This window comes from Carassius carassius, chromosome 32 (genome assembly GCF_963082965.1).
Source record: "Carassius carassius chromosome 32, fCarCar2.1, whole genome shotgun sequence".
Taxonomy (NCBI): Eukaryota; Metazoa; Chordata; class Actinopteri; order Cypriniformes; family Cyprinidae; genus Carassius; species Carassius carassius.
The window spans coordinates 9,181,017-9,202,776 of NC_081786.1; the positions used below are offsets into that span (position 1 = coordinate 9,181,017).

The window sequence follows — 21,760 nt, forward strand, 5'->3', positions numbered from 1 at the left end:
GTATGGGTAAAACAGACAGAAACATTATTTTGTGTCCCACAGAAGAAAGTAAGTCATACAGGTTTGGGATGACATGAGGAAGAATAAATGATGACAGAATTTTCAGTTTAGTGTGAACAATCCCTTTAAACTAGTGATAGGGATCTCATTTTTACTCACACTGCTCTTGACATCTTTTAACTTGGGTAGGATGTCTAGGGAAAATCCGTCTGCCTGTCCTCTGCTCCGGTTGCCCCCGTTCATAATGTTCCCAAATGCAAGAACCAAACCTAGAACCTGCAGGACGGCTTGACTTGATTTTAGAGCCTTTAAACAGAAGAGGAAGCGAGGGAGTGAAACAGATGTTTTATTCACTGCTTTCTAGTTGAACTTTTAACTTGAAATATGACAATGGTGAAGCTGTCAGTGGAATCTGACTAGTGTGCTTCACATTCTCTCTCACCGTACAGACTCTCAGCAGTGTTTCAAGCTTGCGCTGAACTGATGTAACACATTCTGTGAAAGTGGACTGGAAGAGAATACAGAAAACCCGCTCTGAGAACTCAGGAACCTCTGACAACTGCAGCAAAAACCTACCAAAGAGAGGGGATAAAATGAATGACGCAAGGAAAATGCAACAGACAGACAGACAGAGAGACAGAGAGACAGACAGACAGACAGACAGACAGATAGATAGATAGATAGATAGATAGATAGATAGATAGATAGATAGATAGATAGATAGATAGATAGATAGATAGATAGATAGATAGATAGATAGATAGATAGATAGATACTGTTCAGGCTTGTCCAGTGGTTTTGCATTTTCTTTATCTTTTGAAGACTTGATATGTTTCTCAATCTGATCCATCTCTTCTTTCTGAGCTCTCTGTTAAAAAGAAAATCAGAATGAAAGTACACTTAGAGAGAGGAAAATATGATTTCATTTTGGGAAAATACACTCATATTCTCCTTATAAAGCATTTTATAACTATCTAATAGTTATATAAACTCTAATGTACTCTCGGGAGTGTATTTGTTAGTGTGTGTGTGTGTGTGTGTGTGTGTGTGTGTGTGTGTGTGTGTGTGTGTGTGTGTGTGTGCGTGTTGCTTTATGATCTTTCTGGTCTTTGTATGATCCAAAAAACTATGATCCACACTTCAGACTTTGCTTGAGTCAGACAGTGAAAAAGAGAATAGAGGGAACAAGCGGGAGAGAGAAAGGGGGGATATACTGTGTGTGTGTGTGTGTGTGTGTGTGTGTGTGTGTGTGTGTGTGTGTGTGTGTGTGTGTGTGTGTGTGTGTGTGTGTGTGTGTGTGTGTGAAGGGGTGTTCTGTGGTTTTGGTTGAAGGAGTCAGAGACAGCGTGGAGTCTTGCACACTAAAGAGAAACAACCTCAACATTTAAACTCAACAACATCGCCTCAAGCTACGGCGAGAATGGGTGGGTGGGTTGGAGGAAAAACAGAGGGATGGAAGGAAAGATAGTTTTTTTCAGCAGAAACTTACTACACATAATTCCACACACACATCACTTCATGTCTCTTTATTAGTTGTTAATGCTCCACTGTGACTTTTGGCTCTCTAGTGGTTGAAAAATAAAACTGCATGCATCCTAGCGGAAGAACATTGTTTTGGTTGTGATTCGACTTTGCGCGAATGTATGTGGTTGGACAGGGGTTGAAAAAAAAAAGTTGTTTGTTTGTTTTTTGTTTTTACAACCGATGATTACTGGATATTTACCATTCTAAATGATTCATAATCAATTTTTGCCATTTGCTGTACCAACCCAACTTCACAATACATACAGCCAGAGCTACTTTTCTCTATGTACAAATGTGACACAAACAGGTAAACCATGTTTAAATGCAGTTTCCCACAAAATCTGTCCCGACACCTTTAAAAAAAATAAATCAAATCACAGGTTTATCAAAGTGTATTTGTTCATATAGTTATTTTTAATACAAAAAAAAAAAAAAAAAAACGAGTGGCTTTAAATACAACTATTGCACTTTGTATAATATTCATATTTTTTATTTTGTTTGTAAATACAACAGGGTTGCCAACTTTAAAATTTAGTTGGGAGTGAGATTTTGATCTTGATTCAATGTCAATACATGTGTATATATTGTAAAGGACACAAATCTTCTGTTAAATGCAGTTGAATGCCTTTTTTGCACCATTTTAAACTTTTGAGTTAAATTCAGTATTTGCTTGTTTCCATTAATATTCACTTGTATGTACTTATACGAGTATCATTTAAAAATGATGTATTTTTTTTTTTTTTTATAAAAATGATGTAATTGATTAACTTTTTAAACCTTAATCATGTTTAATCATGTCTAATATTTATTCAAATGCAAAACTTAAAAATAAGCAAGCAGGTATGACCTGCAATACTCTTGAGAAACTAGACTCGTAGATACAGTATGTTTATTAAAGAGCTATACAGGTTACTAGTGGTAAAGCATGGCATTACAAAAAAATAAATACATTCCCACCACAAAATGACATTGGAATTTATAACCTTTTCTTTATTTTAACTTTAAATAAGCCTACTAAACTATCATATAAGTAATAGAAATATTTGAAAAAATATTGGTCAAAAAAGTGGTCATTAATGGACCATAATTATTGCACAAATAGTATTTAGTACCAAACAATCTCCTCAAAATATTATTAAAATATATAAATATTATTGAACTAAAATATAGAAAATTTATTTAACTGAAAAAATAGTTAAGGTGTATGGTCACACATTCTAAGTAAGGAATACCTAAGCGTTAAATACGGGAAAACGTCTCTAGGTTACACATGTAACCATGGTTCCTCGAGGGAACGAGACACTGCGTCTGAATATCATGTGTAATCTGTTTTATGGAAGAGCGTGACGTCACGGGCGGGGTGAAGGCACGAGCCTTTATTGCTTCCTGGTCGCTTACGTCACCCGCCCGTGACGTCACGCTCTTCCATAAAACAGATTACACATGATATTCAGAGTCGCTTACGCTAAAAGTGTTCCCCATAGTGTTTTCCGACGCAGCTCGAGTTCCCGAAGAGGAACCATAATGTTGCCTCTCCATCTCTCTCCAGAATAAAATGATACAGTAAATGTCATCGACGTACTAATCAATGCATAGTATGCTGCAATGTTTACCAAAAGTTGCTGCAAATAACTATATAATGAAGCTGTCATCTATCCTGCTTAAACCCGTTCAAATGTATTGACAGCGCTGGTTTGTTTGTCTGGAGCCATTGAACCACATGACCGCATGGCGGCGACACCGGCGAGATCAAAGCTTGTCACAACTCTGATTTTCATTGGCTCTGGCTTTAACTGAGGCGCTACAATGAATGACCCAACATTAAAGGGTAAGTTCACCCAAATATAAAAATTATGTAATTAATTACTTACCCTAGTGTCGTTTCAAATCTGTAAGAACTTCGTTTATCTCCGGAACACAAATTAAGATATTTATGATGGAATCTGAATCTGAATCTTTATTCAACAATTTGTCTCCTCCGCATCACTCTGGTGCCATCCACTGGACCTATGCTGTTCTGTGTCAGCTGCGTCACACCGTAACTGTTTCCTACATTGTGATTTGATCTGAACGGAGACAAATTGTTGAATTAAGTTGTTTGTTTGTTTTCTTCGTATAATTGAGAATGAACCACTAATGTCACATGGATTAGGCTAATTTACAGATCTCCTTGCTACATTTCTGGACTTAGGAACATTTGAGTTGCGTTGCTGTCAGTGATGCGTGGGTCAATGTATAAACAACCCGCACCCGACCGATGTTTTCAACTAACCCGCCCGCAACTCGGACTTCAAAAAAAGAAAAAGAAAATATTGTACCTGACCCGCTTCCTGACCCGCATTTTTTACAAGTAGTAAATGTGTCGTCCCTTTATATTAATTTAATTACTTAAATAGGTTTTAGCCTACAGGATAATAAGCGTTATGACAGCACACATAAAGCTTGCCACAAAGAACCGGTAATGATTATGAATGTGTCTAAATTAGCAAGGAGACATTTAATTGTTTAGTAATAAACTGGTGTTTTCTGTGTCGTTGATGATACGGACTCACCTTGAATGCCAGAGAGAAATGCACATTTCATATGGATTACATAATCAGAGAGTAACCTATTTATTTTGGTTTGAATATTTTCATTTAAAAGTACACATTTCAAGCTTTCTGTAATATATTGCCTATATTTCTTTTTAAACCCATCGACTAAAAGATTAAGACACTACCTGACCCAAAATATCACCCAAAGTTTCTACAGCTTTTTTGGGAATGATAAATGCTCGTCACTTCTGCTGCCGAAACTTTGTCAGCCTGTGGGTCATTTTGTTTATTGAAAAACGATTGCACTGATTTGCATGTTTCTTGATGGCGTGCTTTTTTTCTGTGGTACTGAAATGCACCATGTCGCTCACGTCGTATTCTCCACAATGTCGCACAGAAAAACTGCTTTTGCATAAAATGCAAAAAGCTCTCTCTGCTTCGCCATCTACAGGTCTTAACCAAGAGTATGTTGCAGTCCATTCGCTATTAAAAGTGCATCATCTCTTTTTCGTGGCCACACTGGCCATGACTGCTTAACCTGACCGAACAGTGCTCGCTCTCTTTGAGTTGTTGAATGTTGAGGAGGCGTTCGTCCACCTGTCAACAGTTTGATTGACGTACGACTCAGCCTATCGACTAACGCTTTTATTGCTCTCCTCTGAACTATTGGACATAAGTTAACAGTACGCCTATGGATGTATCTGTGTATTTATTAGGCAGGGTCAAATTAAAAAGCGGGACAGATGCTCAGTTTGCGTGAGGTGGGACAAAGGGTAAAATTGCTCAACAGTACAACGTAAAGCGTGACAGGTGGGTCAATCTTTAATCGCGCCAGTTATTCAGCCAATAAAGTAGGCCTATGTATTTCAAAGTTGTGTCTAGTACTATATAAATTACAAAGGTTTAATTGGTATCTTTATTTCAAAAGACCCAACCGACCGCGACCTGAATATCATAAAAAATATTTTTGGATGACTCGTAACTGCGGGTAACCGCAGGCACCCGCTCATTTCGGATCAACCCGCGCATCACTGGTTGCTGTCTATGCAGGGTCAGACAGCGTTTAGATTCAATCAAAAATATCTTAATTTGTGTTCCGAAGATGAACAAAGGTTTTACGCATTTGAAACGACATGAGGGTGAGTTGTTAGTTACATAATTTTCATATTTGGGTGACCTAACCCTATAAGTGCGCCAAAGATTTGATTTGAGTTTCGTATTAAAACTTACAAAATTTGAAAGCTGAGACTTTGTTTCATTTCAAAAGCAGGGTTGCCACTTGAGCTGGATAAGCTTATGAGATAACAGAGAACCACTTTCAAACTAACATTCTGCGTGATAAATGTATAATTTATGCCGTGCAGCGATTTTTACTTGTATGTATCAGAGAATTATTAAGGAGGCAGCTGTTGTTCATGAAAGAATTTGCAGCTTTACTGGCAAACTACAATTCCTGTTCATCAATGTGAGAACCAGACCAGTTATGAACCTAAGCATACTTGATTTAATTAAATTAGTTGAAAAGTATAGTAGTAGTAGTAATATAATATGCTTGTGTTCATAATGACAGTAGCGCACACAAAATAGTACCTGTTCCATTCTCCGGTGTGGTCAGCACTCACATACATGCGTACCGCGTCCGAGCTCAACCGAACCATACCCTGTCCCACCTCTTCCAACTGGGCCAGGGCCAGCTAAACGAACCGTGCCCGGGCGCAGCAAGGAGCAATCACAGTAGTCAAACGAACCAGTCTTTTTGGGTCGGGCTCGGTTCAAAATGCAGTGTGAGTAGTACACCCTTACATGGGCAGAGTAAGAGCATGAGACAGAGTCTGAAAGCATGAGAGCTGGCAACCCTGATATAAATTACATTTTCAAGTTTCATGAACAACTATATTTAAATATGAAAGCTATTATAAAATGTTATGTATTCTCAAAATGATACATGGAGCAAAATCACAAGAAAAGTGTTAACATATGAAGTGTTTTGAAATAATTATCAGACATGTGTGAGGAACGTTCTGACATCTTGTAGGTTTTAAGATGATGTGTGGCTATGATGCCCTGTCTTTATCTCATCATAATGACATGCGGCACACAATCGCATACAGAAAACATGTAAAGGAGCTCTAGAGTGCTGACAGCAAGATTTATGACTGTTGCAGCAATGCACATGGCGATCATAGTGTGCAAACTCATCAGCACCCACACACTTAAGAATGAAAGAAAATAGCAGCCAGTCATCTAAGAGTGAGTCAAAGATCTTCCAAGAAAGAGGTTTGATTTATGTTGCCACGTCTAACTGACGTAGTCTGTAACTGCCAATAAGTTACATAAGCTACAAATCTCAAAGCTCAGTCTTTTTTCAGAGTTTTTGAACCGTCCTCTTTTTTTTATTCTTTGAGGGAGAAAACCTCATCTTCTTCATTTGTCTTCCTGTCTGTCGTCAGTTCCATGTCTGCATGTCATCGTGTTCCTCTCTCTCTTTCCCTCAGACAGTGACACGCACCCCGGCTCCATGGTAAACCTTACTCATTCCAGCGGTGTTTGTGGCCTGCATGTTTGTTTTGGTATTTAACACACATTTCCGTGGCTCTCTTTTGGAGCTGACCGAGTTGAGGCAAAGCTCCAAGATCTAAGGGTATATCCTGTCCAGTTCTGAGAGGTTTAACAGTTTAAAGATATGATAAATGATCACTTATGGAATTCATAATCATAAGAAATGTCAGGATTCATCACATTTGCTTATCTGGACTGTCACGTCTTGTCATGTTGTGGACTTACGTTTTCATACAGCGCCTGGAGCGTCTCCAGATCCACCACGGTGCAGTCCATGTTCAAGATGGCTGTCAGACAGAAAGAGAGAAGAAAAATCCATCAATGATTGACCAATCAGGACTCAAGATCTGTTCAAATGATTTCTCAGGCAAAGATCCGTGCTGCTGAGAAAAATATATATATATGTGTATATATATGTATATGTATATGTATATATTGTCACGTTTATGAACTTTTGGTTTCCTTATTTGGTTATCTTCCTTTTCTTGTTTTAGTTAATTGATTGATCCTCACCTGTCCCCAGTTCCCTCATCACCTGTGTGTTTAAATACCTGGTCTGTTTAGTTCTCCCTTGTCCGTGATTGTTGAATGTTATATGTGTCTAAGCTGTATGTTAATGCTAAATGTAAATCTTGTATATTGTCTGTATTCTCTGTCCTCATCAGTAAACTCCTTATTTTGTTCCAGATCCTCATCTCGCACTTTATTTTACGTTTAGCACTACCTCAACCTGTAACAGAATCACGGACCCAAACAGTATAGTTTAATTTAGTGGCGTTTTTTCTTTCATTTATTTTTTGCTTTTTTTTTCCTCCTCTCCCGGAATGGCCATCCCAGCAGTCCGTCTCCTGTGCCTGGAGCAACTGGACCGTTCGCTGGAGGACCACACCAGGGACTTTTTAGATCTGGCGTGCCTTACTAACTTCCCCGACCGCTCGCTCTCTAACTTTTTCTACACCGGCCTGAGCGAGCGGAGTAAGGCATGCCTACCAGCGAACGGTCCCCGAGAGGATTTCGCCGCTTTTGTGGAGTGGGTGCTGGAGAAAAATGGATCGTCATGGACCATCTGCACCGCCGAGGACGATATCTCCAGCCCCACTCCTGACCCAGAAACCAGCCAGCCACCATCTCGACACACGGAGCCAGAGCCCACCGCAGCCGCAGAGCCCGAGCCATCCTCTGACAGGAAGCAGGATCTCGAGAGCGCGACTGACCAGGTGTGTGAGCCGGCAACACCGTGCATCGTGGGAGTCCTCGTGGAGATCGAGGGCGTGGAGGAAAGCCCTGCCCACACTCCTGCGACTGAGGGTGAGCTGTATTCGATCTCGGGAAATATGGAGCAACTTCTGGATCTAATTGACTGGTCTATGGAGGTAATTCCTGTATCCCCTGTTTTTCCGCTGGTTCCATCCAGCCCTGATACCCTTGTATACCCTCTCAGTCTCCCACTCCTACCTCCTCCAGTCAGCTCCTCTGCTCCATTTCCGCTGGTTCCGTCCAGCCCTGAATTTTCTGTCTCTCCGCTGGTTCCGCCCAGCTATGAATTTTCTGTCTCTCCGCTGGTTCCGCCCAGCTATGAATTTTCTGTTTCTCCGCTGGTTCCGCCCAGCCCTGATTTTTCTGTTTCTCCGCTGGTTCCGCCCAGCCCTGAATTTTCTGTTTCTCCGCTGGTTCCGCCCAGCCCTGAATTTTCTGTTTCTCCGCTGGTTCCGCCCAGCCCTGAATTTTCTGTTTCTCCGCTGGTTCCGCCCAGCCCTGAATTTTCTGTGTCTCCGCTGGTTCCGCCCAGCTCTGAATCTTCTGTGTCTCCGCTGGTTCCGCCCAGCTCTGAATCTTCTGTGTCTCCGCTGGTTCCGCCCAGCCCTGAATTTTCTGTTTCTCCGCTGGTTCCGCCCAGCCCTGAATTTTCTGTTTCTCCGCTGGTTCCGCCCAGCCCTGAATTTTCTGTGTCTCCGCTGGTTCCGCCCAGCTCTGAATCTTCTGCGTCTCCGCTGGTTCCGCCCAGCTCTGAATCTTCTGTGTCTCCTGTACTCCCTCCCAGCCTCCCTCTCCCACCTCCTCCTAAACCTGCCAGTCCCTCTGCTCCACTACCGCTGGTTCCGTCCAGCCCTGATCCTCCTGTGTTTCCTCCCATCCTTCCTCTCTCTCCTCCTCCTAGACCAGCCAGTTCCTCGTCATCCCTGCTGGTGCCAGTCAGTCCCGCAGCTCACCCTCAGTCCGCGCCATCTGGGCGCGATGGTTCGCCGCTGGACTGCCAGTCTCCAGCTCCGCCTTGGCATGTTAAGGCCCTGTCTCCGCCTCCAGCCTCCGAGCCCTGGACCCCTCCTCGGTCCTTCGACCCAGCGGCTCCGCCTTGGCTCCTAGCTCCCTCGTCTCCACCGTGGCCTGTCACCCCACCTGCTCCACCGGGCTCCCTCGTCCATCCGGCTCCACCTTGGTCAGTCGTCGACCATCCGCCGTCTCGGGACTCCACTCCTCTGGTTCCACCTCATCACTCCATCCCTCCGGCTCTGTCAGGCTCCTCCTTCCCTCTGGTTCCACCGTCATCCTCCGTCACTCCGGCTCCACAGCGGTCTTCCAGGACCTCGCCTCCGCCTTGGTCGCCAGGGCCTTCTGCTCCACCTAGGCCCTCCGGATCCTCGACGTCACCCTGGCTCTGCGGCTGTGCTGCTCCATCTTGGGCTCCTCACCCACCGGTGCAGTCTCCTCCTGTCGGCCCCCTGGTGTCGTCGGCCGCTTCTCCACCGTGGCTCCTCCCGCCGTCGATTCCACCGTGGATCTCCGTCCTGGCTGGTCTCTGGTGGACCATCGGGCTCCTCCTGCTCCGGGCTCCTCCCTGGCTCCTCCCTCCATCCGCTCCGCCCTGGTCCCTACCTCCATGCTCCCTCGTCACCTGCTCCTGGCCTACTCCTCGCCCGCCTCCAGAACCCCCACCCTCCCTCCGCTGGTATTCCTCTTGCGGTGCGAGGACGCAACTTTCCGGGAGGGGGCGAACTGTCACGTTTATGAACTTTTGGATTCCTTATTTGGTCATCTTCCTTTTCTTGTTTTAGTTAATTGATTGATCCTCACCTGTCCCCAGTTCCCTCATCACCTGTGTGTTTAAATACCTGGTCTGTTTAGTTCTCCCTTGTCCGTGATTGTTGAATGTTATATGTGTCTAAGCTGTATGTTAATGCTAAATGTAAATCTTGTATATTGTCTGTATTCTCCGTCCTCATCAGTAAACTCCTTATTTTGTTCCAGATCCTCATCTCGCACTTTATTTTATGTTTAGCACTACCTCAACCTGTAACATATATTTACATGTGTGTGTTTCTTGAGACCCAAATCAGCATATTAGAAAGATTTCTGAAGGATCATGGACACTCAAGACTAGAGTTATGGAAACTAACAGAAATAAATTACACTCTAAATACATTAAAACTAACAACTAAAACTAAAACCTGGTTCAATAGTAACACACAGGACAATAAAAAACTAACGGTTTAAAAAGTGACAAAAAGAAAAAAAAATGGGGGAAAAAAACTCTTTAACCATGGGCATGGGTGATCATGTAATCTAACAATAAAAAAAAAAAAAAAACCTTTACTCCGTACAAAACATTTATTTGTTTTTTGATAAAAGCATTTGATTCTCTAACAGGCCTTTTGTTGAGCTGGCTAGACAGAACAGTTTTTCTTTGCTTAATAGAGCTATTATGGGATAACTTTTGTGTGTTCAGTCATTTGGGGAATTGAGAAATTGATCATTGGCGCGTTCTATAAACCGCACAAGAAAGAATAACAAAAACATCCATATCTTGCCAATGCACAGACATAGAAAATGGAGACAGACAGCAAAGCATTACTCCCGTTACAGAAGAAAGAAATCAAAGAGAGCTACTACAGCCTTAAAAGAGCTGTGGAGAAGAAACACATGACAAGAGCGAGAGAGGAGACGAGAAGGAGAGTGAAAAAAGTATGCACAATCTATGACTGGGTAATTTAACCTGTCAACAGCATCCCACCAGATTGACACCCCAACCACCACATACACAAATAACAACAGCGTAATCCCCACACCCCCACAACAAAGTCTCCAAACAAAGAATTTGTCTCTTGATGTCCAGGGATTTGCGCTATGTTTCCCCAAATAACTGATGCAATTGTGGGCTTGCTTTAATCTGAGGGAGAGACATTTTGAAAGCTTCAAAAGTTTGTTGAAAAAAAGCAATCAGTACAACAAAGTTTTCATACTGTATGGCTATAGTCTCTGAATTAGATGTACCAAAGAATTACATATTTTAATGTGTGGTTTGCTTTGTTTTTTTTTACCTTGTATGTAGCAGACACTGAGGTAAAGTTAGATATGTTTAGCATTTATTATAATATTTCTAACCATATATAGACATTTTTATAACAATAATTATTTTATATGATTTGATAATAATAATACATTTAATATAATAATTATTATAAAGACATTAGTTCTAAATATGTGTTCAAGCATGTGTTTTTCAACAATAATTAGTATTACTGTTATTGATTATTATTTTTATTATTATAAAACAGACATTTGAATTCAAAAGATTGTCACACTACACTGCCGGAAACACGGAGCGGAGAATAATCGAAAGAGTCTTTATTAATTCAACACAGGGGCAAATCCAACATGGAGAACAGGTAGAAGACACATGTACTTGACTGGTAGACCTGACAAAAACTGAACTGAAAGGACATTGCTTATAAAAGACAGGCTAACAAGGGAACTAAGGAGACACACCTGGGAACTAATCAACAATCAAAGGAGACAGAGAAACTGGGTCACAACGGAAAAAACACACACAGAAAAGTCCTAGTCCTAGTTCTGACATTTCGGCCCCTCCTGGAAGGTGCGTCCTTGCACCCCAGGCAACAACAGGAGGAGGCACAGGTGGGAGCTTGGGAGGAGGCTCTAGTGAAGGACAGACCCACAGGAGGGGGCCGGCAGACAGAGACCACGGAGGGCGGAGACGACAGAGGGAGGAGACAGGAGGAGCACAGCAGGACCCAGGCCACAACCATAACAGCAGCCCAAGGTGAAGCCGACGGTGGAAGGATCCATGGAAGAGGAATGGCCACCGACTCCAGGGGGCCGACCAACAGCGGTGGAGGAGGAGCCCGAGATGGAGAGCCATTGAGCCAGGGGGATGCCGAGGATCCGGGGGGCCAGGGTGGAGCCAAGGGCTAAAGCGGAGGCGGAGATCCAGAGATCCGCAGCGGAGCCAGAGCGTCTGAGGACCAAGGTGGAGCTGGTGGGAGGAAGGAGCCCAACGGAGCGGGTAGGATGGACCGACTAGGCGCAGCCAGTGGAGAGGAGGAGTCCAGAAGTGATGGCAGGTTGATGACTGACCAGGGACAAGGGAGCCCGGTGGATCTGATGGATCGATGGTTGACGGTGGAGGTGAGAGATCTAGGAGCCGAGGTGGAGCCACTGGGACTATGGGCCAAGGCGGAGTCCAGGCCTGAGGCTAGAGGCGGAGGTGAGGGAGACTCCAACCACGGTGATGCTTGGAGGATGGCAATCCCGTGGGGCTCGCACTGCATAGATGGCGGGGTGAGGTGCCCACCATCGATGGAGGAGGCAGGAACGGGTGGGAGGGCGGTCATTTTGGAGGAGTGGCCACTGGAGGGCAAATTCTAGGAGCAGGGACTGGAGGACATATTCTAGAAGCAGGCACTATAGGACACTTTCTAGGAGCAGGCACTGGAGGATCGGAGGCCCCCTCAGGGCTAGAGGAAACCAAGGATGAAGGAGGACTGGACGGGACCAGTGTGGTGGGCTCTGTAGCCGGCTCTCACACCTGGTCTGACGGGTTGGGCTCTGGCTCTCCATCATCAGTGGGCTTAAGCGTATGCTCTGTACCATGGGGAGATGGTAGGCTGGGCTCTGGGTCGGGAGCGGATCCGGCGAGATCCTCCATGGGGCAGATGGTAAGAGGCAACCCGTTTCTCACCAGAGTACACTCCACAATGGCAGCAAATTCCTCCCGAGGACCATCTTCGGACGACAACGCTCTACACTCGGCGTTCAGGCTCACGTCATAGAAAGTGCAGAGCATGTCATCCGGTTAGCTGGTGATGTGAACAAATAACAGGAACTGTCTGGTATGGTCCTCAAGAGATCATTCTTCCTGCTCCAGCAGGACGAGGAGGAGGAACTCGGGGGGGGGAAGGATTGGAACCATAAAACACAACGGAAAGAAAAAGGACTGAGGAAAACACACAGAAAACAAATGGAGGGTAGACACGCAATTTACATTGTTTTTCAGTCGGGTCTTCTGTCACACTACGCTGCCAGAAGGAACACAGGCCGAGAATAATCGAAAGAGTCTTTATTAACAACACAGGGGTAAATCCAACATGGAGGACAGGAAGAAGACACACATATGGAACTGGTAGACCCAACAAAAACTGAACTGAAAGGACATTGCTTATAAAGACAGGGTAACGAGGGAGCTAAGGAGACACACCTGGGAACTAATTAACAATCGAGGAGAGACAGAAACTGGGTCACAGGGGAAAAACACATGCAGACAAGTCCATAGTTCTGACAAAGATGTGTTTAGCATTAAAAATTAGTTTATTATTAGTAATTAGTAATTTCAAAATATCATATATCGTATTATATCATATCATATCATATCATATCATATCATATCATATCATATCATATCATATCATATCATATCTGCTAAATAGTGAGGCGTGGCCAAAGCCAGTGAAAGTACTTAATTAGCTGTTTTGAAAGCACATGTCAGAAGAAACAGTCGAGCTACAGAGAAGGACAGCAGCTTGTGAGTGTTTTGTCTCGTTTTCTCATTAGACTACTGTGTGATCGTCATTGCTAGGAAAGTTTTTGGTATAAATTGTGTGTCTTACCATGCTAAATATGTGCTGAAAGTGGCGCTTGGTTTTGCATTTGCCTATCGCGGGACTGCCCAGATTCGATCTGCTAAATAGTGAGGCGTGGCCAAAGCCAGTGAAAGTACTTAATTAGCTGTTTTGAAAGCACATGTCAGAAGAAACAGTCGAGCTACAGAGAAGGACAGCAGCTTGTGAGTGTTTTGTCTCGTTTTCTCATTAGACTACTGTGTGATCGTCATTGCTAGGAAAGTTTTTGGTATAAATTGTGTGTCTTACCATGCTAAATATGTGCTGAAAGTGGCGCTTGGTTTTGCATTTGCCTATCGCGGGACTGCCCAGATTCGATCTGCTAAATAGTGAGGCGTGGCCAGCTGACTTCAATCACAGGTAATCAGGCAAACACAAAAGCGGTAGGTTTCACCGCGGCAGCGGTCGTGGCAGCCCTCGTGTGAATTATCCTCATGTGAAGACGGACGAGTGTAAAGACAATCGACTCTACCTGCGCGACTCCACCGAGCGAGGACACCGACAGGGCACTTTGAGTATTGCTTTTCTCCTCTCTTTACTTTTTGTATAGTTTGTTTTAAAATATTTCTTACACTTGTAGTCACTATGTGCTTTCAGATCTCTACTGTCACTACTAACACTCGAAGAGCGCACTACGTACATCGCAGGAAGGCCTGTCTGACAAACCTACGGCCTGTCCCTCTGACTTCTACTACTACGCTCTGTATTCCAGTTGGTCTCTGGAACTGCCAGTCTGCAGTTAACAAAGCAGACTTCATTTCTTCTATTGCTACTCATTCCGCTCTCAACCTCATGGCACTGACTGAGACTTGGATCAAACCTGAAGACACTGCCACCCCTGCAGCCCTCTCCACTAATTTCACTTGTTCCCACACTCCTCGTACCACTGGGAGGGGTGGAGGTACTGGTCTCCTTATATCAAAAGAATGGAAATTTGATCTTCAGCCTTCACCTACAGGTAATGGTTCATTTGAATCACATGCCATTACTGTAACCCACCCTGTTAAAATCCACTTTGTGGTCATTTATCGTCCCCCAGGTCAATTGGGAAACTTCTTGGAGGAGTTGGATGTGCTGCTATCAAACTTTCCTGAAGATAGTACTCCTCTGGTACTGCTTGGTGACTTCAACATCCACCTAGATAAACCCCAGGCTGCTGATTTCAAAACTCTGCTCACCTCATTTGATCTCAAGCAAGTGTCTACTACAGCGACTCACAAATCAGGCAACCAACTGGACCTCATCTATACACGCTGTTGGTCTGTGGACAACTCTTCAGTCGTCCACTGCACACCTCAGACCACTTCCTCATTACTGCTAACCTAGCACTTACTCCTGAAGCGGCTCACACTCCAACGCAGGTCACCTTTCGACGGAACCTACGCTCACTCTCTCCATCTCGCCTATCTTCTGTGGTTTCATCCTCGCTTCCTGCACTCTCTCAGTTTTCAGCTCTGGACACGAACAGCGCTACGGACACTCTTTGCTCCACTTTAATATCTTGCTTGGACCACTTTTGCCCACTGTTGTCTAGACCAGCACGCACCGCCCCATCTGCCCCCTGGCTGTCCGAGGTTCTCCGTGAACATCGCTCTAAACTCAGGGCTGCAGAGAGGAAATGGCAGAAATCAAGAAACTCTACCGACCTCAGTGTGTATCAGTCTCTCCTCTCTTCCTTCTCTGCAAATGTCTTCACGGCTAAAACATCCTACTACCACAACAAAATTAACAGGGCTCAAGACTTATTTAATTATTTCACTTATTTATAATTATTTCAAAACACTCAAGGTTCAAGACTTTCTCTTCTCTTCTTAATCCGCCACCACCACCTCCTCCATCGACTCTTACAGCGGACGACTTTGCAGTTTTCTTCACAAATAAGACAAGAACCATCTGTGACCAATTCTCCACACCGCAGACTGAGGACAACTTCACAATGACCGACGCACACTCTTTCTCCTCCTTCTCCCCACTCTCAGAGATGGACATTTCCAAACTTCTTCTGTCCAATCATCCTACTACTTGTCCACTTGATCTGATCCCCACTCACCTCCTTCAAGTGATCTCTTCTTCAGTCATACCTTCGCTTACTCACGTTATCAACTCCTCTCTTCAATCTGGAACATTTCCCTCAGCATTCAAGCAGGCTCGAGTAAGCCCACTGCTCAAGAAACAATCTCTAAATCCAGCGCTTCTTGAAAACTACAGACCGGTATTCCTTCTTCCATTCATTGCAAAGACACTTGAGCGAGCTGTGTTCAACCAGCTTTCTATGTTCCTTGTACAGAATAACCTCCTGGACAGCATCCAATCTGGCTTCAAAAGTGGCCACTCAACTGAGACTGCTCTGCTCTCTGTTACTGACGCCCTGCGACTAGCAAGAGCAGCTTCAAAATCCTCAGTACTCATCTTACTGGACCTGTCTGCTGCTTTTGACACCGTTAATCACCAGATTCTCCTGTCCACCCTCAGAAAGATGGGCATCTCTGGAACCGCACTCCTGTAGGTTAAGTCCTACCTCTCTGACAGATCCTTCAGTGTGTCTTGGAGGGGTGATGTTTCTAAGTCACAACACCTTGCTACTGGGGTTCCTCAAGGCTCAGTATTTGGACCACTTCTCTTGTCCATCTACATGACGTCATTAGGATCTGTCATTCAGAAGCATGGTTTTTCTTATCACTGCTACGCTGATGACACCCAACTCTACTTCTCATTCCAGCCAGATGACCCGATGGTAGCTGCTCGCATTTCAGCCTGTCTGAGTGACATTTCTAGCTGGATGAATGACCATCACCTTCAGCTTAACTTTACGAAAACAGAACTCCTGGTGATTCCAGCTTACCCATTCCTTCATCACAACTTCTCTATACAGCTGGGTTCGTCAACCATTACTCCTTCGAGGACAGCCAGAAACCTAGGAGTTGTGATGGATCATCAGTTAAGCTTCACAGACCACATTGCTACAACGACCCGGTCCTGCAGGTTTGCCTTATACAACATTAGGAAGATTAGACCCTTCCTATCAGAGCAAGCCACCCAACTTCTTGTCCAAGCTCTTGTTCTCTCCAGACTGGACTATTGTAATGCTCTCCTGGTGGGCCTTCCTGCATGTACTGTCAAGCCTCTGCAATTGATCCAGAATGCAGCAGCAAGGGTTGTCTTCAATGAGCCAAAAAAAGCTCACGTTACTCCTCTCCTCATCAGGTTACACTGGCTACCAGTAGCCGCTCGTATTAAATTCAAGGTACTGATGCTTGCCTACAAGACGACCACTGGCAAGGCACCAACATACCTAAACTCACTGGTTAAATCTTATGTGCCCTCCAGAAGTTTGCGCTCTGCAAGTGAACGACGCCTTGTGGTGCCATCCCAAAGAAGTTTAAAATCACTCTCACGGACCTTTTCCTGGACTGGGTCCAGCTGGTGGAATGAGCTCCCAATCTCAATTCGTACAGCTGAGTCTTTACTCATTTTCAAGAAACATCTAAAGACTCATCTTTTTCGCCTGCACTTAACCAACTAATACTAGCACTTTTCCTTTTCTTGTCTTTTCTTTAAAAAAAAAAAAAAAAAAACCTGGCTAGGCATCTATACTAGACTAACTGAGACTTGTCATGGCACTTGTATACTGTTGTTGTTCTCTTGTTGACCTGACTGCTTCTATTGTTCTCATTTGTAAGTCGCTTTGGATAAAAGCGTCTGCTAAATGATTAAAAGTAAATGTAAATATCATATCATATCATGCACTGCAGAACAACTGAATGTGAGTCACTAAAGAACACTGAATTTAGGCCAGCAGCACACATAATAATAATAATAATAATAATAATAATAATAATAATAATAATAATAATAATAATAATAATAATAATAATAATAATAATATTTAAGCCCATTCAGAGATCTTTTGTTGTGATATAAACAGAAAGGCTCAGTGGAAATTATAGTAGGAGTGTCTGAGTAAAAATTCTTACATTTCTAAAACAATAAACGCAATTATACATTTTACAGCTCAATGACTATAATCACCTGAAATTCATTCACTCTTACTGTTATATAGTTCATCATTTAGATGACAGTTTTATCCAAATAACACCTATTACAGGAGGAATCCCCCTGGAGCAACCTTGGGTTAAGTGAACAATGGTAGCTTATGGATCCTGTTTGAACTACATTTCTGTAACTGCTCTTGTTACATATTTCATAGGCCAAACATTTTTCTCCAAGCAGTTTCATAGTTCCTAGCAGGTTTACAGTGTTCAGTTCATGCCAAGCTTCCATAATTACTATCTTCCAAAACGTACACAACCAGACAAAAGAAAATACACAACGAATGCTACCATGTTTGCAATTCCTCAGCTGTATGGACGCACACCACCTTCTCTCTCTAAACACTGCTAAGGATAAAACAGCACAATGTTTGGCTAACAAAGAGAAGAGAAGGAAGGATTTTATATTAGAACACGATTGTGCACATATGTTTTCTGGTTGCTTTCTTTGTGATCGCTGCCATGATTCAGAATGTTTCCACAATACAATGTCCTGTGACAGTTCAGAAGACCCAAACAGACGGCGCAGCAGAACAACTGAGTGTGAGTCACTGAAGGAACATAACAAACAAATCGTCTGGAGGGGGTCGGCGTCACACGCCGATGAATCCAGTCTCACACACGCACAAACTCTGAGCTGACTTGTGAAACTTTGAGACTGTTATGGGTAGAAATCAAAGGCCTGTCACCAAGTGTGTTTGTGCAAGAGCTGCCTGTACTCTAGTCAATCATGCAGGAGTGTTTTTCAGGCTCAAACATCAGATCGTATGAAAACCAGCTGAGGGAAACAAGAAAGTTGGCACAAAGGGAGCGATTCAGTGAGAATCCACCAAGGAGTTGCACTAGATTAGGTTTAGTTTCCTTAATAATCTTGAGAAGAGTGTTTTTAATGTTGTTTGATGGCTGATAATTGAATAATGAAAGAAAAGAGAGACAGACAGGCAACATCTTCTCTACTGACTGTAATAAATGCTTCATAACTTTGCATGAACCTTTAAACTCTGCAATTAAACCAATTCATGAAATTCTTTCCTAGCTCCTCAAAGGGCCTGATCCAGGTCAGTGTGGTGAAGCGTGATGTTGAGGAATGTATTGATTCTGCGTAAATAGCTCTGTCAGAGGAACTGTTTGTTTCTATTTGGTGGTTTACTCTGCAATGGGTGGAATTGCAGCAAGACCCAATGAGACTCGGCCAGTGCTGAATTGTGGGTACTGAGCTGCATAATAGATGGGGACTGTGCCCATAAATTCTCAAAGAGCCAGTAAAAATTTCTTCAAATGCCGGCAGTTTAAAGACTAACTGAGGATGTGTGTACATGTGTGCGTGTGTGTAATATTAGGTATCCGTTCACATAATGTGATGTGGTTTTTAAAACTGCATCCAGCTTTGCTGATTCATTAAAATGAAGAAAGAAAAATAGAATTTAACAAAGGATTGTTGTTTCAGTGTATTAGACTGGAGGGAAATTACGCATGAAAAAAATGTTACTGAAAGAAAACAGAATACAGCTTGTCTGCCGCCTGTTAACCAGTGAATGGCTAAAAAGTACACAATTCACAAAATACACTGCTGAAGAATACACTATTTATCCATCATGATACAAAAAAAAATGTTGGTTCCATTTTTTCTAAGAAATCAAACTGAATCAAACAACGTGGCAGTGGTGTTCCTGAATGAATCAATGAATCACAACAAATCGTTTGAGTAAAGGATTCAGTGACTCACTAATAATTAGATTCACTCATCTAATCTGTAATTTGTTGCAAACTTCTGGCTCATGAATGTAACCTTTAAAATTATCATAATGAAATATATTATTATATAATACATGGATCTTCCTGTCCTCTAACCAATACGCTCGTATAGGTCATTTGTCCAAAACCCTGAAATACGACCCATCAGAGCGTATACTACAATTGCGCCCCTATCGGCAAAAGGTCGTTTTCATATTAATGTTTTGTACTCTTTTATTTGCACTCTGATTTGCGTTTCGTGTAGCTCAGTTGGTAGATTATACCTTGATATGTAATCATGCTATCATGGGTTCGATCCCAGGGAACGGACGTGCACGAAAATGTATATGCTCAATAAATCATAATTTAGCATGATTTCTGTGAGGGTTAGGTTTAGGGGTGGGGTTAGGTGTGGTCATTCGAACGAATAAGCCAGTAATAAAATATATTGTTGAGGAATTCTCAATTTTTCCATCCTAGAACAGTATTAAGAAGTAACCATTTTTTGGTTCCATGTTTGATATGAAATCACGAACAAATCAGTGAATCACAATTAATCTTTTAAATAAAAGACTAACTCATAAAGACTAGTTTAATTCCTGAACAAATCAGTGTTTTTGAATTAATCAATTGAGTGAATGAATATCATACTTTTTTTTTGTATTTTTTTTTTTGGTTGTTACAAGTAACTCACTAATAAAGACCAATTCCTGAACGAATCAGTGTGTTTGAATGAATTAATTGAGTGAATGACTATAATCATTTACTCTTTTTGCTTTATAGAAGTAAGTTTGTTTAATTTAACTCAAGAAAAGCACAGCTCATCTGAGATATATGGACAAAAAAAGGGACAAAGGATGTGTGTAGACAATCTGAAGATATATATGCGATACAATCAACACTTCTAAAAAAATTTCTACTTTTACCAATTACTGTAGGTGTCGCAGTGTTTTGGCTTTTCCCTATGCATTCTATTACAGTGACTCCTTCGTCAACTAACAAAATCCACAATCAAGAGTTCTGGATAGCTCGTGGTGCTGAGAGACAGATCTAACATTCCCGAACCTGTGATGAGAAGAAATGGCATTACTTCCTTTATTCTCGATTCAAGGGGATGAATAAGCAGGTAGAGTGATGACAGCAATAAGAGGGATAGACAGAGACAAATTAGAGAGAAAAGGACCCACGAGACAGATGAGGAAATATCTTCAGTAGAGAAACAGGACATTGAAGCCTTATGCAAAAGCAGAGTAAAACAGTAACTACAAGAAAAGAATAGAACACAACCAGAAAGATGATGCGGCTCTAATCATCACATCCATTAAGATCTACAGTATCAACCTATTCTTGAACCCTGAAACGCAACCAACCCCTCTCCCTCCAGTTTTCAAACACAATCAGTAATTGTATAAACAGCACCGAACAATGACTCTTAACTGGCTCTGACATCATATTTCCCCCCTTAGAGAAGTCACGTGCAGACAGGAGGCTGAACAGAATCTCTCAGAGGAGTAGTGGGTCTCATTAGAATAGCTATGAACACGCACTATCAAGACTCTAATGAACAATAATAATAATTTAATTAATAAGCTTACCATTCTTAATGTCTTTCATATCTAAATGAAGACTGGACATCAGAATCCCCACCGCTTGAGAACGTTTGTTACTCAGCAGCTTGACAACCTGAGAGAGACAGAGAGAGAGAGAGAGAGAGAGAGAGAGAGAGAGAGAGAGAGAGAGAGAGGGTATATGTTGTTACTGTTATAAAACATCAGCCACTTTTACTTAGAATTATTTAAACGCAGTTTACCCTGAATATTATTGCTGGTGACAAAAATACATAAACACAGTATTTCTTCTGGGTGCCCTCATAAATTTAATAGCACACAGAGGTACTTTGCCTAATAAGGAAACCAAAAACAAAGCCAAAATATGAGCATTTATGACTGTTTCCTCATATGGTATTATAGAGAGGTCTTCATCTCTCTCTTTCATACACAGCATCCACATATATCAAAATAACTTTACTTTCTCCAGTTTCTGGCTCTGCCAAGGAACACCACAGTAATTATGCAAATGACAGACCTGTCTAGTCATATTAAACCCAGTTCGATTTTGACACTTTCAGGCAGCCCCTTCAAATCAGGCATTTCCAAATACGTGGTGCAGTGGATGCATGCATGTGATACCTCACATAATCAATCTTTTCATACTGGAAAAATAAAAATAATAAATTTGCCTTTTTTTATCAAAAATATATATAAAACAATCTAAATACAAGATATTAAGTATTGCTTTCTTTTTTTAAAAAAAAAAAGAAAAAAGAAAGTGTACTGTATGCTTTATCAGTGGCTTAAGGAAAATAATCTTTTCAAACTGACTTATTTATTTATTTTTTGAAAACAAGTCATTTTATTACTCAAGTAAATATATCTTGTTTAAATAA

General features: G+C 42.4%; 1 protein-coding gene and 1 long non-coding RNA gene across 4 annotated transcripts in view; both read right to left on the minus strand.

Moving 5' to 3' along the window:
• fmn2a (formin 2a) overlaps positions 1–21,760 on the minus strand; it is a 47,037-nt gene that overhangs the window by 9,815 nt on the left and 15,462 nt on the right. For 2 of the 3 annotated variants that reach the window (XR_009424993.1, XM_059520133.1), the window contains exons 6-9: positions 20,910–20,997; positions 6,843–6,904; positions 443–868; positions 160–306 (exon numbers count right to left, since the gene is read on the minus strand). Coding sequence is in view for 2 of the 3 variants with exons in the window: in XM_059520133.1 (XP_059376116.1) it covers positions 160–306; positions 443–868; positions 6,843–6,904; positions 20,910–20,997 (723 nt within the window). In the remaining variant the exon portion in view is untranslated. The remainder of the gene's footprint in view (positions 1–159; positions 307–442; positions 869–6,842; positions 6,905–20,909; positions 20,998–21,760) is intronic. The other variant, XM_059520134.1, reaches the window with a different exon arrangement.
• On the minus strand, positions 11,226–13,187 carry LOC132113191 (uncharacterized). Its single transcript, XR_009425109.1, has 2 exons — positions 13,023–13,187; positions 11,226–12,767 (listed from the first exon to the last, which is right to left on the minus strand). It is a non-coding gene; the product is annotated as an uncharacterized LOC132113191 (long non-coding RNA).